The sequence below is a fragment of the Coloeus monedula genome (genome assembly GCF_965178545.1).
Source record: "Coloeus monedula genome assembly, chromosome: 7".
NCBI classification, from domain to species: domain Eukaryota; kingdom Metazoa; phylum Chordata; class Aves; order Passeriformes; family Corvidae; genus Coloeus; species Coloeus monedula.
In genome coordinates, this window is record NC_138787.1 from 20684203 (window position 1) to 20701365 (window position 17163).

At 35.7% G+C, this 17163-nt stretch overlaps 1 protein-coding gene across 2 annotated transcripts in view; it reads right to left on the reverse strand.

Annotated features, from left to right (window-relative positions):
* The window catches only part of UBR3 (ubiquitin protein ligase E3 component n-recognin 3), a 109496-nt gene that overhangs the window by 56484 nt on the left and 35849 nt on the right, over positions 1 to 17163 (reverse strand). For both annotated transcript variants that reach the window (XM_082285189.1, XM_082285188.1), the window contains exons 11-24: positions 16945 to 17031; positions 16271 to 16336; positions 16093 to 16182; positions 14447 to 14575; positions 14297 to 14349; positions 13519 to 13652; positions 12949 to 13036; positions 11447 to 11586; positions 8252 to 8348; positions 7685 to 7826; positions 5363 to 5467; positions 4315 to 4488; positions 4068 to 4097; positions 2205 to 2665 (exon numbers count right to left, since the gene is read on the reverse strand). In XM_082285189.1, the coding sequence (XP_082141315.1) occupies positions 2205 to 2665; positions 4068 to 4097; positions 4315 to 4488; positions 5363 to 5467; positions 7685 to 7826; positions 8252 to 8348; positions 11447 to 11586; positions 12949 to 13036; positions 13519 to 13652; positions 14297 to 14349; positions 14447 to 14575; positions 16093 to 16182; positions 16271 to 16336; positions 16945 to 17031 (1796 nt within the window). The remainder of the gene's footprint in view (positions 1 to 2204; positions 2666 to 4067; positions 4098 to 4314; positions 4489 to 5362; positions 5468 to 7684; positions 7827 to 8251; positions 8349 to 11446; positions 11587 to 12948; positions 13037 to 13518; positions 13653 to 14296; positions 14350 to 14446; positions 14576 to 16092; positions 16183 to 16270; positions 16337 to 16944; positions 17032 to 17163) is intronic.

The following is a 17163-nucleotide window of genomic DNA, read 5'->3' on the forward strand; positions in this document are numbered from 1 at the left end:
CCATTATATATTGAAGTAAGCTAAAAAACTAATTGCTTAATGTGCACAGTCTGCTCAGTCTTCACGGATACAAAACCGGAATTGGGGGTAAAAAGAAAACAAAACAATCAAAACAGTAAAAATTGCAGCCTGGCTTTATGAACACTCTATGAATTTAGTAATTTCAGTTATCACACTGTCCTTTAATAAACTTCATGGGTCCACCAATATCATTATAAATTTGAGAAGAAAATAATAATCACTCAGAACAACAAAGAATGGGAAACATTCACTTTCACCACTGCTTTAGCCCACAAACTTAACTGAAAATTTAGTGTGCCTCCAATAGACCCTTAAAAACACCACATCCTTTTAATGGGGAAAAGGAATGACCTTACCCTTTACTATATGAAAAGTTACTTGTTTCATTGATGCCCGTGCTCCCCCTGTACATAACTCTAGCACTATTGAGTACCACAATAAAGATTAGGTACCCAAAATGTAGCTGTCTTTTATCTAAAGTAGCTATTCATTCTGACTTTTCTGATTAGCAATTTTACATGCTAAACCTTGGCTATTTCTCTCATTGAATGAACCATTACAAGCAATGTTGAAAATTAAACTATTAAACACTAGCGAGACAAAAATAATTTTACTTTGTGAAGTATGTAACATATGAATATACTAAATCTATTTGCCATATTCTTATGTGTAACTTTCCAGTACAGTGTAGGCCTTGGATATATCACAGAGAATTTAATGAAAAATTTATTTTCAAACAAATAAAAATAGTAGAAAAATAAACGTAATCCAGAAACCAACTGGATCAGATGACTGCACTTTTCTACCCAAATTTCTAGAACCATAACTACATAGTCTGGTTACATAAACCCTTCAAAATACTGCATGAACAAGCACTCCCTTGTCTTCTTGTCCATTCCAGCCTATGCTCTCTATTTCAGCTACTGTAGCAAGTACTCTGACCTGAGCTCCCCACGTTCTGTGCCCCAACCTTCTAACACTCTCCACCGTCCTCTCCCTTCAAATACCATGTTCCAGTCTTTTGCACCAGCCAAGTGTCAGTCTCTTCCCACTCCAGCCAACTCTTCTTTCCAGCTGAGTTTATGACATCCTCCAAATGTCAAACTGTCTCATTCAAAGCCTCCAGACATTTGCATTCCTATTCCACATTCTCTTCTCCTACTCTCAAGACCACATTCTTCCCCACTGAGATTTTAACTAAAAATTGGTGGCTTTTTTCATTTGCTACTCTTCTCTGAGTACTTTCGTCCCAACAACCCAATTCTTCATATATCTTCATAATATTTCCACTTGCCAGCTTGAGTCTTCCCACATCAACTAATCACTTGCTCTGGCATCATCTCTTTTTTTCACTGGTACGTTGACCACAAGATTTCTCCTTCCAGGCCCAGTTTCACTACTATCCCTGTCATGTCCAGCTTTCACCTCTCTTCTCAGCTCTAGCTGCTCTCCCCTAGCTGATTCCTCTTCCATAGGACTCTCATGCCAACACAACATTTGCTGAAAGCAGAAGCGAAGCAGGGTCTCTGCATTTAGTCTCAAAACTGCTAGTATTCTGGGGGCTCTCAGGACTCATTATGTCCCAAATTAAAATCAAAACTGTCCAAGCTTTTTCCAAAAAAAAATTTCAGCCCAAAACAGACATCTGGCACGCGAGTTTTCAGGCCACATAATATGAAAATACAAACTTTTTTTTTTTAGTAAGAATTATTAAAAAAATTAAAAACATACTTTTAAAATTGAATGGGTAAGACAAGCAGAAAAGGTAGAATTATTAAACCCATATATAGTAAACAAAACCCCAAACAATCATGGTGCAATGTGTGCATGTGAATGAACAGACAACACAAATAAAAATTCTAACTTATCTTCAGGTTAAGCCACAAAAGCTAACACAATGTTAATTCTACACCTTTGTATGCATGAGTTTTATAAATGGCAACATAAAGGATGAGTATATGTATCACGTAAAATTATTATTAAAATTTTCTGATTTAAAGATCTAAAATAGCAAGGTGCATATTCTTCCTCAGTAAATCATGTATATTCAATTCAGATAAAGGGAACTGTAGAATTAAGACATTCTTTTAGTATGTAATTGATACAAAACCCTAAAGATCAATCAATAGATGCACAACATACACTGTCCTTCTACTGACCCTTTATCTTGTTATTAATGTTACCTTTCTTCTTTATCCAGAGTTTTCTTCTCTGCAGAACTAATCTTTTTTGGTGGTACAGGAGGTGTCACCTTCCTGCAAATCTCTTCAATTATACGTTTATTCAATCTGCTCTGTACAGCAGCTTTCAGTAAAATTCTTTCTACTGCCGTCATCCCATCTCCGTGAGAGTATCTTGGAATTTCTGGGTGGATTAAAACATCCACATCATCGAGCCATGGGGGGTAGTAAGAGTTTTGTTTTCCTGAGAGTTTGTGATGCAATTTAATCAGCAAAGACAGTATGCTTTCCTTGACTTCTAGAATGGCTGTGGTTAACTGTGGAGTTGCACCAGGTGCTGACCATTTCATTGATGTTTTGGGCCGCACCACCTGATTTGCCTCGCTGGTGTTCCGATTGATGATCTCCTGAAATTTCTTTCTACGTTCTGCGACCAAACTGAACACTTGTGCTGTCCCTGAGTTCTTAGGGAAAAAATTATCATGATTAATTTGCAAAAATACAAGTATAAACAACACACATTTCTAAAACTATAGAAAATATTTGAAGCTAGGAAGAAAAGCATGAAACTTAAAGATTCTTCTCTGCTCCCAAAATGTACTGATAATCAGGATAGCAAAATACTAAGCCTGCATACTGTATTTTTGTACAAGTCTGTTATATGAGACTGCATAAAAAACCAAGTACCAAAGGAAAATATCCATACCAAAACAAGTAACAACTGGTTTTACTCCAGTCTAACTTACAATTTTGTTATCCAAGTAATATTTCCTTAGTTTTTCTAGAACAGTAATAATTCCAGTATCTTTATGTCAATTAAATACCTTTATTCAAGTCTACTGAGCACTGTTGCACAATATAACTCATGATGTCACACAGATGAATGCAGGTAAGCCCACACATCCCCAAGGACATTGTCCATTTTGTCTGGGTTTATCAGGTAAGATCCAGAAGCCCCATACCCCTATTTGCTGGCAGAATTCGCTATCCAGGGCACGTGAGCATATGAGTGCAGTTACATTAATGACAGAGCCCATTTAGATCTCTCTATCTTATACTACTCTTGCTTGCAGTGCCAGATACATCATACACTGAATCTAGGTATTTCTTCAATGTTTTGAACACAAAATTCAGCACACTAACATCTTACCCCCTCCTCCTCAGAAGGCTGGGCAATTAAGAGATAACAAATACAAAAATGGGATTCTGACCAACATCTCACCTACCTTCTTTATGTTTTAACCTATTTCATGCCATCTTCCTACTTTAGATTTCGTCTATTTTTCTGACATGAACATGCAAAAGAAATATCCATTGTATTTTGCCACATCTGGCACACAGTAATCTGAAGTGCTGTATACAATAGATACAAAAGCAACACTGACATACAGATTATATAATCTACTGGCTATCGATCTTTCAGGATCCCACCACTTACACGCTCCTTTGTTTTCACAACAACAACAAAAAATTGCTATTAATCATTTCAAATGCACTTTCAATGTAAGGTTAAACTTACCTAGACTCAAGAAAGCTAAGACTATTCTACATTATTAAATGTTAGTAGTGTCTTGGCAAGATCAAACAGGCCTAAACACAAAGCTCAAGCAGTAAGCTATCAATGACGTTTTATATTTGATAGGAAGCTTTTATTTCCAAATATGTATTAAAAATGTAAAGGCATTTTATTGCTTAAAAGTCTACTGCCTAAGATTACCATCAAGAACATGAAAAAAGCATGACTCCTTGCAATATGAATTAAAAGGAAATTCAGGAAAATTAGAAGATTCCACTGAATGTTAAGGTGAGCACAATTAAAGCCATGTTGCTAGTTAATTGCTTAGAACAAACTGCACACAGATCTACCTCTCTCTGGAGGCTCTTCCGCCTTGAACTCTGGTAGATTGAGGACAAAAAAAGTCATTAAATACATCATTTGGAAGGAGGGATCATTTGAAATAACTTCAATTTCTGCTATCACTACATATAGGAAAAATAACTGAAGGAAAACTATCCTAAGAAATTCATAAAAACAGTAACAAAACTAACAAAAATGCCAACACAGCCAATAACTTAAACTAAGCTAGAGAATCAAGTATTTGTATCTACTTACTTGTGATGAAGCTAAACCGTCAGAACTCGTACTTGCAGGTGGTTCCCTCTTCACCTCAGGAGCAGTTTCTGGTACTCTTACTCGGACATAGTTAATGAAGTGACGCATGTTAGAAACCAAGTTACTACCTGGAAACCAACTATCATGGCAACGCTCTTGTCCACCTGCAGATTCCTAAAACAATTAAGAAAACTCTGGTATATTTTCTCTTATGTATTAAAATAATTTGTGCTGCTTTTATAACTATATTACAGAGGCCATAATGTCTCCATGAGATAGGAACAGTGTGTTGAACATTATGTACCTCAACAAAACTAATATACCTCTTAAAAATTTTGATGACTGACATGAGGCCCGTGAGGACCCCAGGGCTGATAAATACATAAGTCTAAATATTTTATTTTAATATAATCAAATACAGCCATTAGTGGTAGCTAGCAGAAGTAAAAAGAACTCCATAGAGTAATCCAAAGCTGTACAATCTAAGATCAATAAAAAAATTCAGAACTATAGAGGAGTCAGTCTCTGGAAAAAAATGTGACAAATTCTTAGTCCAAAAGCACTGCTGATCAGTAAAAAAAGCCTAAGCTAATATAAGGGAATCTGGAATCACAAAAATAATGGTTCTTTATATTCAAATGTCATCAAAAGTACAATTAAAATTCTGACTAATTCACATATTTTAAAAGATCCAGATATTTCACAATAAAATGCTCAGTAATAACAGTTTCAGCTGAAAATTTAGAGAATTTTAGACTTGATGATTTAAAATGTCTTTGCACAATTTCTAGAGCTATTTTACAATGCAGTAAAGATCTAATCAATCTGCGTTGTTGGATTACAAACAGAGGAACTGCTGAAAAGCGTAACAAGGTACCATACTCTTCCTCAAAACACTTTGTTTTTGTTTATTGTTTTTATTAGTTGCTCCCTATATAAGTTAATAAAGATTTATTCTGACTTCTATGGTAAAATCTAATTTTAAAGAATACTGCATCATTAAAAAAAACCTTTGTATTTTGAAGAATAAGATGGTATTTGTTCTTACCTCTTCATCTGATTCTTGTTCAGGAGAATTTTCCAACCCCAGCTCAATCAAATATAAAACCATGCAAAGCACATGCTCTGATAAATTCTGATGATCCATTAATATCTAGGTAGGAAAAGGGACACATCATAGAAGATTAAGGCTTCAGTACATCTAAACTTAAAGAAGAGTGTTCTGGAAAATACATTATGGACTCTTCAGTTTTTGTGGGTGTTTTTTGGTTTTTTTTGGTTTTTTGCTTTTTAATTTGATGAAAAATTATTTTAAGGTTTAGAAAAAGCCTAACCATTGATCATCACCACAAAAGCAAAATTTAATTTTACATCTTTCCAGTCAAACAAATTTGTACATTAAAGCTATTACTAGTTCAAGCTGTGATTTACTTTAACACCAGAGTGGCAGTAAAGTTGCACAGACACCACTCCAGCCAGTTACATGCAAAGAGCTGCTCCAAGCCTTCCCTCCCCTTTTCATGTGATCAATCACCAAAGGTCTCAGGAAGTCCTAGTCCTTTGAGTGGTGCTGGCATAACTGGGAACACCAGAAGGGTTAAAATTAATTTAGTTCACAACCGCCTTCACATCATCTTTTTTATTACAAATAATAAACAACCTTATCTTTAAATTGATAAATGTCCATATCTTTTTTCTAGCACAGCTTTCAATGCATTGAGAGGAAGAACCAGTACTGCTAAAATTAAAAACCAGGACAACTTTCCTCTTGAGAATATTCTGAATTAAAGGAAAGAAGATTGAAAGAAAATGCAAGTTACCAAAAAAAGTGGGTGAGAAAATGTGTTTAAAATTTCACTGTAGACAGATTACTATACAAATTAGTATATTTAGACTGTAACCTAGTAAAGTTTGAAATACGACTTGGTTTCAAATGGATGGATTTTCTAAGTAGATAAAGCCATTAGAAATGTCAGAGAGATAAAGTTCTTAAAAAACCATTGTTTTACAACAGCTTTTCTAAAAAATGACTGAGCAGATGATTTAATCAAACCCAACCAAATCTGAGATGATAGAGGTTATTTAACTAAAAAAGGGGACTCAGTATTATGCTAATGTGAAGAGCATGTGCAATTGTACCAGTCAGAATCAAAAGTCGTATTGACCAATGCTTCTGAAAAGTAACATCGCCGGATATATTTTACTGTTCTTCCACAGGAAGTCCCAAAAGCCAAGAGATATAATAAAGGCTGTCATGAATTGGCAAAATTTCACAGAGTATGCATTATTTAAGCCAACCCACAGAATCAACCACTACATATTTTCCACCATCCATAAATCTGGTGGAAAAGTTGGTTGCTAAAACAGCAACCCAGTAATGGTTAAGATTCTCAAAACTTAAGCCTTTGAAGGTTCTTAATGGAGTAAGAGAAAAAGTGGCCAAAGACCTCCAAGCAAGACAGTAAAAGATGATGCATTGCTTCCCTATATTCTCCATTTTTGTTCCATGTCAAAATATTATTTGATCTTCTACATAGTCCCAAGCTCTCCTTTCCTTCACCAGCCTTCCTGCAGTACAACAGATCTTTTTCTATTCAACAAATTTAACAGTGAAACAAAATATGAGTTTTAGGTAAGCTGGGAGCCCTTAAAAGAGCACAAAAGGAAAAGTCTGCCCAGGACAAGCACTACTCAAACGAACCACTTTTTGTAGTCCCTCATCTGCCTCTGCAACACACTGCTTTGAAAACACTTTCTAAGTACAAAGTCCATTTTCTGATGAACAGACTTTTCAAAAAGGATGTGCTTCTCTTAAAGACAGCAGCCAGCTATCAAAGATAAAACCAAACATAACTTAAAAGCACCAACTACCCCAAAACAACAATCGCTATAACATTATTAAAAGCCAGAATGTATTTGGGAAGTGATGTTAGAAACAACTGCAGTTATGAGACTTATTTGATGCTGAGGATCTAAAGCCATCGAAGTGCTACATTTTTGAATTTCAAATTCTGCAATAGGAACCAAAGGAACTCCACTCATGCCATTGTGCTCCCTGAAACTAACACAGAAGAACAAGTTGAATGGCAACTCTGATGGTTAATATAGTGTTCCTCAAAGCAGAACAGCATCATTCATCCACTTGGGCACTGACTTAGTGTGTATATATATGAAACAATCATTCATGAAATAATCAAAGTGGTAGGAAAAAAACCGCACACTAGACTTAAAAAATAAAACCAAAACCAAAAATATTACATAAAATTGAACCTGACTACTCCAAATGAACTTTAAAAAAATCATGCTTCCAAGAACTTTTGTAAAAAATGTGGAAGCAGACCAATGCACTTAATGAAAATCATGACTATACCTTGTAAAGAAGTGTGAAGAGCACAATGTGCAGGGTTTTACAGTGCAAAAGCTTTATGAGACCTCTGTAACTTGGGTGCAGCGGTGTTCTCTTCTTGTAAGGAGGCCACGGGTTTCCAGGGAATTTGCCACTTTGCTTCAAGCTGTTGAAACAAATGTTAAATGTTGAAACTACTATTAAACACTGCAACAATGTAGAAACCTGCCATTGCTATAGATAAGCTTCGCTTTTCGTACCTAAGAGTAAACTAACTAAAAATAGATGACTCCTTCAAGTAAGTTGTAACTGATTTTTAAACACTATGTTTGGTGGAGTATTTTACCTGTGATAACACCATTACCTTGTCAGTGGCCCTTCAGATGCATTTTTAAACATTTACGGAAGAGTAACAGACTAAGATAACCAAAACCCTGATATTGCTTGTAAATTTATAGACAATTTACTCAAGAACAAATCTGGGGCTTCAAAACACTGATAAAGTGATTAGCATTACCAGGCAGTGAAAACAAAAGGTTTGTTGTGGAATGAGCAACAATATGATGCATTTCTAAAAATGATCCAACTTACAATGCTGTGTATCTGTCCATTGCAGACTGCACATCTCTACGGTAAACTGTTCGAAGTATTACCATGACAGGGTCAAATTCCTTATCCCAAACTTGAGCTGGTGTTCAAAAAAAATTACATGTTAACATTCTCTTTAAAAACCTTACCACTTATTCTAGATTCTCTTCTTAACTAGCTTTAATTATGTTACTTCTATTACATAAACTTTTCCTGGCAAACTGCAGCCATTTATAATAATTCTTACTAATAATACTTTCTATACTAATAATTACCACTATTTATCAAAATAGAAAAATATATTTTTGCAAAATTTTGACTGGTTTCACAACAAAAATATAACAGTCTACTAAGCAACCCCCAAAACATCATTTCTGGAGGCATCTTGTTTTGCTCTCTTTCCTTTCCAAGTACATGTAAGAAATGGTTTACATTATTTTTCACTTGGTACAGGAAAAGCACAAGCCCTCTTGAAAGTAGGAAGTAGACTGTGGAGCAGTTAGCAGGTAGATGATATTTTACCATTAAGTATAGTGAACAGTATTGCTACAACACCACAATTTCTTGTTCAGTATCAAAAATCATCAAGCTTAGTATCAAATAATATTTGTGATCAATCCTTTATATATATGCCTTTGTTTTGTAACTAATATCTATGCATCATTTTAGCATTGAAATCTTAGTTACATCTGTTTAATTTAGTAGCTCTAAAGTGACATCCAGAGTGGCTTTTCAGAGCAATCACAAACAGAAAAGTCTAAACAGTCTATAAAATACCCCATTTGGTGGTCTTTTCTTTTTTTTGTTAATTTACAAGTTATTAAAAAACAAAACTAAGTTCCAATCTAAAGCCAAATGAAGACACTAATTCTGTGAAATGTTTTGAAGTGTTTAGCTCTCATAACACAAAAAATGAAGGCAAGATCAAATGACCCTAAAACGAGGAAGGAAGCCAGCGGATACGGAATTTTAGCTCCACCAGCAGGCGTAACACAAGTGCTTACAGCATTCTTCAAAGTTTCCACAGGCAGAAGTAAGCAGCTTTACCACACTTCTGAGATTAATTTTCCCCAGGGAGGAAGACAAGTGTCTATATTCCTACACAGTGGTCTATCCTTTATGTATTAACCCCTGCTAAGGCTAACAGTTCTACAGATATCTTCACAGACTGCTGAGAGAGAACACTGAGCAAAGTTTCCATTATGTATGAAATATGATCAAATTTAGCTTGAGAAAAAGAAAACATTTTTTCTGGACAGAATTTAGTACTGAAGTCTGAAACACACACCAAGCTTGTTTGGGCTGCTAATGCATAATGAGAAAAAAGGACTGAGTGAGCCATACAGTGAATACTGGAAATGCACACAACACACAGTTCATCTTCAGCACACAAATCTACAGTGTGTAGAAAGAACCTAGCTTTGGAAGTCGGTTTGGGTTGATTGTGGTTTATTTAATGGTTAGTGGCAGCAAAATCTAGGGATCTGGGAACATAAAGTAGATTCCATCCCTCTAAAATTTAGGGAAATAAGGTATTAGAGGATTAGAGGGAATGGATCTGACCATGACTTGCTTTAACTGTGACAGGCCACAAACTACAATTCTTAAAAGCAAAGGGTTTGAGAACCTATACAGTCTTATGGAGAATATGAACACTTCAAAGGGTAAAGAAAGCCATATCAGCTTTTACTCATGCAGAAGATTTTTCAACTTTTATTACTTTAAGAAAAAGGGAATCTGTACAGTGTTACAAATCACTTCAGTATTCACTGCTACAGATGAGATACTTAACACAGTTTACCTCTGGAATAAATTGTTTACCTAAGTTAAAATAAAACCCAAAAACCCTAGATACGAAAAACCCCAGAAACTGTAATCTAGCACTAGATTCCCTAAATATAAAGTGCTATAATAAAAACATCTTAATCCATCTCTTTTTCCCTCACATTGTGTTATGAAAAAGACCAGCATGTCATTAGCTCCAGAAACTGGACAGGACACAAGGAAATGCAATTTACATAACATTAAAATAAAGTTATTTTAGATACATAGGTGTTAAGCTGCCTAATTACACATCATGGAACCAAGATTAATCAATTCCGAAAACTTTGGTCTTACAAAATTACTTCACTAGTTGTTAATTTGTATGAAAGAGCTTTACTGACACTTCAACCTCCCAGTACAAAACCTGGCAAACAAGTTATTACAATATTAGTACCTACATTAACCACAACTCCCCTCAAAAAATTCACAAAATATTATAAACCAGATGCTTTCAACACTGTCAGACCCTAACCTTCCCAGTTCTCACGGAAGCTGTGCAGGGGAAGAAGGAGTTAATCCCTCTTCAGCTTTGCCATTAGCCTGAAGCACAACCAGAGCACATGGAGCATTTCAGATTTCTACAGGCTTATCTGCTCAGTGACAGGACACAGTAACGGAACACTGAGTTCTTAAATTCTTTCTCTACTTTGATATACCAATGCTGTGTTGAGTCCCATTTAGATGACAAGCTGGTCAGGGAAAGAAACTTGTCATTTTTGCACTGTATGCATTGTAGACTTCTAGAACAATATTCTGTAACAAGTCTAGCCTGAACCTTTTTCTAGACCCTCACTACTGACTGCAAAAAATGTTACAGGATACTAACATAGTTAAGCAACATAAAATAAAGAATCATGTATCATGGTATCTTTAATAATGAAAAGGTGGAGAAGTTCAAAGAAAGTATCTTTACAATTGACATTTCACTAGTGCAAACAGTTCTAAATGCTACTAAATATACATCAGATTTATTTAAATCACATGAATAATTAAGTATGCAGATCAGTAAAATGCAAGTAAGATAATTTTTCATTCCTCCATTTTCCTTTCCTTTCTGAGAGTACCTGATTAATACGAGAAGCTCATTTTCACTCTAGATCAAAATCAATTTATTAAAGACTATTCAGAGTTTCTGGCAATGCTCTTAAATATAAGCAATAGACAATAATGAAAAAGTAAGTTTTGTGGGGTTTTGGTGGTGGTGGTAGGTTTGGCTTCTTCATGGGGAGGATGGAGTGGGGTTTTCAACACTGGTAGGCTGGGTCTGCTTTTTGGGTTTTTTTAAGGAAAAAAACCCACTACAACAAAACCAAACAGACCATGGTTAGGCATCTTCTCACTGAGTATGTTACAAGAGAACACTGATTACCATACCTTTAGGTGTATACATTCCTTGTTGCATAGAACCTCCAGGTTCAAAAACAGGGGCTTTAAAGTCAGCAACTGCTGACAGGACTGATTCAAAGCTTAAGCTTCCTGGAATAATACCACTTTTAGGATTGGGGTTTTCTGGAATGTAATGTTTGGGTTAAGGAGATCAAAGTTAATTTAGTTGCAGGCACAGCATTTCACTCCCCTCTTGACATTTTCAGTCATTTCAGACCACATCTCAGCAGTGCTCTGTGCTTACCACAAGAGGTCTGTATGCTCCAGCTGCTGAACAGTAGCTACTGCTGAAGAGAATCTAAGCCTCTCAGCTAGGATATTAAACACTTCAATGCAAGACTTGCTACATGCTTGGCTCAAGATGTTAGTACTTAATAAGAAATAAAAAACACTGCCTGTAATGTATATAAAGTTTCTGTAATTGCCTCTATTTACAAACACTTTGTCTCTCTTCATAAGGAGAATATTTTGCATTTACAGCTAAGTGCAGAAAAAGCAAGCAAATAGCTCAGGATCCATAAACATAGTAAGTAATTCTGCATCTCAGATTGGACAGCTCTCATTTTTGGTAGCAATACTTAACTGACCTACTGAAAATACCCTAAAACACAAGCAGCACTTACAAGTAAGTGAACTTCTGCTTAGTGATAAGTGATTGCTTATATAAATGATTCACTTATTTTACATAGCTAAGTCGTTCACTTAAGTGAATTGTTCTAAGTAATCACTTATTTTACATACTTAAGTGACTAAATTACTAGACCATAATAATTCTTATTATGTATTTATTAGTCTCAATCTCATCCCTTCCTATCTTTGTATTCCTATTCTTTTTGCTCAATGCCTATCCCTGGATTGCAAGCTCTTCTATGCAACCACGACAAGCTATTTAATTTGCTTACACAACCTAAGAGTGATAGCAGGAAAACCTGTGTATTTGTAGCCAGCTGTCTGGGACACGAACTGTACGGCTGTGCAGAGGGACTTCTTAGAGTTGGCTATCCTTTGCCCCATAACACATGCACTTCACTCTAATGCCAAAGCATGCAGGATTGCTATTATTGGCATTTTCAGCTATTGATAGCAAAAGCATATAATGTAGAATGGCTTCTTTTTATACTGGCATAAACTTAGCAAAAATCAAAGGCTCAAATCCAGACAAATGTGGTGCTTGGCTAAACCTTCTACAATGTCATTGGAAAACACACATTTTACCTCACACCTAAAACACTGACTTTTGCAGTATTAGAAAAATAATAAAAAGACCAGTACGGCATTTTGTAACAAAACTAATTTAAACTATTAAAAAGTATTGCATTTATTGCAAGAAAAACCAAAATTGGAGCAAATGCCTTTGCAAGTAAGTATATGCAAACACACCTTCACCCAGTTTTTTAATTTGTAAGCTAAAACCATGTTGTTTAGGTCTCACTACTATCCAGGCACCTGTCATTCTCATTCATGCACATTAGTTAATATATTCCAAGGATATGAGATCCAATAATGAACTGTGTGTCCTGTCATTCATACAGAGCTGGGCTACCATCTCTGCTCTGAGGATCTCATCATCTGTCATTCCTGAAACAAAGAAACGTAAAAAGCTGTTAAAATAGCATGATTTTAAAACACACATTCAGTTTTCATTTGACATTAAAAGCATGTCAAATATGATACAAATTAAGTAATGTTACAGTACTATAAAAATACAGGAGGAAAAAAAGGGGGGCGTGCAAATGTTATGAAAGGCACAATCTCAATCAGAAAATACAAGTACAAACTCAAACTGCTGCCTTTCTGGAAAAGATATAGAATCTTCATGTGATCACCTACACTAATCAGCCACTTCCATTAAAGCCATTTTTCTCCATTTCTACGTATTACATCTATTTCTAATTCATAAGGGATTAGAATTCAGTAACTGGCAAAGATGAAACCAAGCGTTGAATGTTTTACATTACTATATGGTTAAACAGCTTTAAGGCAGCTACTAAGTGCTGAATATAAATGAAGGTGTAATAATGTTATTTACATACAAGTATTCCTAAAGCAGTGACTCTTACCTAAATGTAAACGAAGACTTAACAAAAGGACCAAAAATGTTAAGGCTCCTTCCAGCATGGACCTTTCGTGCTCTGAGTCAAGAACTGTATTTTGATGCTGTGATGCCATCGTTAACAGATCTACCACCTTAAATCTACATAGCGAACAGTAAAGTCATAAACATCATTCTCCACCATTAAAACACCAATGTGAAATATACTCATAAACTCAGGATAGCACTCACAACATAAAATGAAATACGAAAGCCCACATGAAAACCCTAAGTGCAAACAGACATACATGAAAACCCTCTTCTTCTTAAATTTCAATTTTTATTTAACTATATATGGAATGTGCTACAGTGATATTCACTCCACATGAAAACACCTTATATTTATCAACATAAAAAAACTAATGCATATTAATCGGTTTTCAAACCCTGATTTTTTTTCCAGGAAAGTAAACATCCTGTATCTCTTACTACTGCAGCTCTAGCTACCTACTTCTTCAGGAGAGAATATCCTAGTATATGAACATGTATGAAACTTAAAAAACCCTTAAGATGCTCAGGAAACAAACATCTAAAGCTTCACTATTGCACTGCAAATCAAAAGCCGATGCTGTTTAATATCAAGAGATACCTCTTTCAGTAGAGCCCTCAGGTAAGTGTTAGTGCTGGCTAGGGAGAGGTGTACCACTGAAGAGAAGTACCGGATATGCAATTTTTCTATTACATGCTATAAATTAACACAACACCTAGCACAACATTGAACAAGAGCATTCATCTTTTAGTCCTACCTTTCAAAAACAGATGAAATAAAATAATCTGGGTCCAGCCTAGAGGCACAGACCTGTAGAAAGAAAGTAAATTAATTTTATTAAATTAATTCTATTCAATAGTTTGTGGGTAAATAATATTGGCTTGGCTTCTCAGAAAATGTAACTTACTTGCAGCAGATAAATGTCAGGATCAATCATTGAATTGCAAAAATGAGACTGCACATAAGTCATGGCCTGTCCTTTAATTTGTAGACCATTTCTAACCCACATATTGCTGTGAATTTCAGAAAGACTTGCCTGTTCAGGGAAAATAAAAAGTTACAAACATTTCAGGGATGTCAGCTACTCAGTTCAATGTTAGCAGATCATCAGTATATTATTACAGAAATATAGAAATCATAGAACAGTTTGGATTGGAAGGGACCTTAAAGATTTCTAACCCCTGTGCCATGGGCAGGGACACCTTCCACTAGACAGGTTGCTTAAAGCCCCAATCACTCTGGCCTTGAACACTTCCAGGGATGGGGTATCCATGACTTTTCTGGGCAACCTGTTCAAGTGTCTCACCACCTACACAGTAAAAAATGTCTCTGTGATACCTTATCTAAACTACTCTTTTTCAGTTTAAAGCAATTGTCCCCTGTCCTGTCACTACATGTCATTATAAGAAGTCCCTCTGTGGCTTTCTTGGAGAGTCATAGAATAGTTTGGGTTGGAAGGGACCTTTAAAGGTCATCTAGCCCAACCCACCCTACAATGATCAAGGACATCTTCAACTAGGTCAGGCTGCTCAGAGGCCCATCCAGTCTAACCTCGGATGTTCCCAGGGATGGGGCATCTACCACTTCCATGGGTAACCTGCTCCAGTGTTTTACCACCCTCATAGTAAAAAAGCTACTATAGGTAATATAAATCAACCCTACTTCAGTTTAAATCCATTACCTTTGTTCTATTGCAACAGGCCCTGATAAAAAGTTTGCCCCTAGCTCTCTTGTAGACCCCTTTAGAAGGCTACTCTAAGGTTGCCCCAGAGTCTTCTCTTCTCCAGGCTGCACAACACCAATTCTCTCAGTCTGTCTTCATAGCAGAGGTGCTCTAGCCCTCTCATCATTTTATTCATTATTATTACACATATACATACATACTACAACTTCATAGATTTTTTAATACTAATTTACTTTTCCTGGAGAGTGAGAGATTAAAAGAACCACTGCAAGTTTATGAAATAGATACCATACTTTCATATGAGAGCATATTTCAGACAATGAAGGTAATCAAAGACAAATGAAGCGATTTATATATGTAGTTGTTCATTAAAATCTTGAAATGTACTCAAAATGAAGGCACCATGGAACCAAAATGAACCAAAAATTAAGGCATCACAGTTAGCTTAGATCTAAAAGCAGTGATTACAAATACTACTCACTGCCACTTATGTACAAGTAAGTCCAAATTTGCAAATAAAAATGTTGTGCATCCATTCTTGAACTCATTTCTCAATTTAAAATACAAAATTTCCAGATTCGGGTTTCTTGTGAGCCTGCACTTCATTCTAGTCACATTACAATTCTATGTTTTCAAAGGATTGGTTCTTGCTACCATTTTGTAAGTGCTATAGTAAATGTGATTATCATATGTTTCTCAGAGTATGATAACTAATGCACTTTTTAAATTTTGGAAATAGGAAGGAAAAAAAAAAAAGACATTACCCTAACTACTCAGTATATTCTAGTTAGTATTGTCACATACTGCTTATTTTTATATTCCACAATTAAGATATACTTCCTATTGTTAAGTCAGAAGTCTGCCCATACCTGAATCTGAAGTGGGTGAATCATTAGTTTCATCAGCATCTCCTGATCTGGCAAGATAGTATCCAGATCTAGTTCTTGGCATTTAACAGCCTAGAAACAAAAGTAAGCACATGCTGTGCTGAACGATCACATTCAATAGGGAATTTCCATCTTCTGTAAAACTACAACATGTGCTTACCTTACTTAAAAACATGGCAAAGTAACGGTGCAGTGGCAAATGAAAAGTCACTTGGTTAGGTGCTGGCTGAAAGTAAAATAAAGGTATTTAATATAATATATGGAAAAAAACAAATATACAAATATCTTTGGTACAACCACCAAGGACAGTATCTTGTATGTCTTCATTTAATGGGCTCACTTTCCACTAAGCTATCAGTAGTACTTCATTCCCTGTCTTTCTGATTTTTCAGAAGTTTCCCTCAGACAGTTGTAGTTCATCTCTTATTGAGTCCCCAGAAGCTAATGGCACTCGGAGTTGACTGAAATATTGCTTGCCAAGTGGCAAAGTGGCTCCCCATTACCACAGCAGAAGTAGACTTCTGTTTTGCCATTGCTTCATTCAGCTCTTCATTCAGCACAACAGTAGTGTGTCGATAGCACCGCCTTTAAAACTCACACAGCTTAAGCTTGCACCCGCAAATCTAAATCACCAAGACTTTACAGGAAGAAAAGGATCCTACAACATAGCATTGTAAGTATTAACTCTAATTTCAGCAAGGCAATCCTTTTTTGATCACTACCTTGTACAGTTACTTAAATTAAGGGAAAGGGGTTGGGCATAGAGAGTGTATCACCTTTGAAATTTAATCAAATTTTCACAGTACTTTCCTTAAATTCACTAAGGATATTTACCTCATCTACGAAGTTGATAGCATCAAACCAGTCCTGAAGTGCTTCAAGGCAGTATCTGACAACATTGCGTGTGTATTCTTGTGTTTCCTGCAGTTAAGAGAAACCGGCATACTACATGGGCCAAAACAGTTTTAAGTGCCATTGTTTTCCTACTAAATATAAATACAATTATTTCAAGAATATTTTTGTGGTACACAGAAACACTGAGGTTGGAAAAGA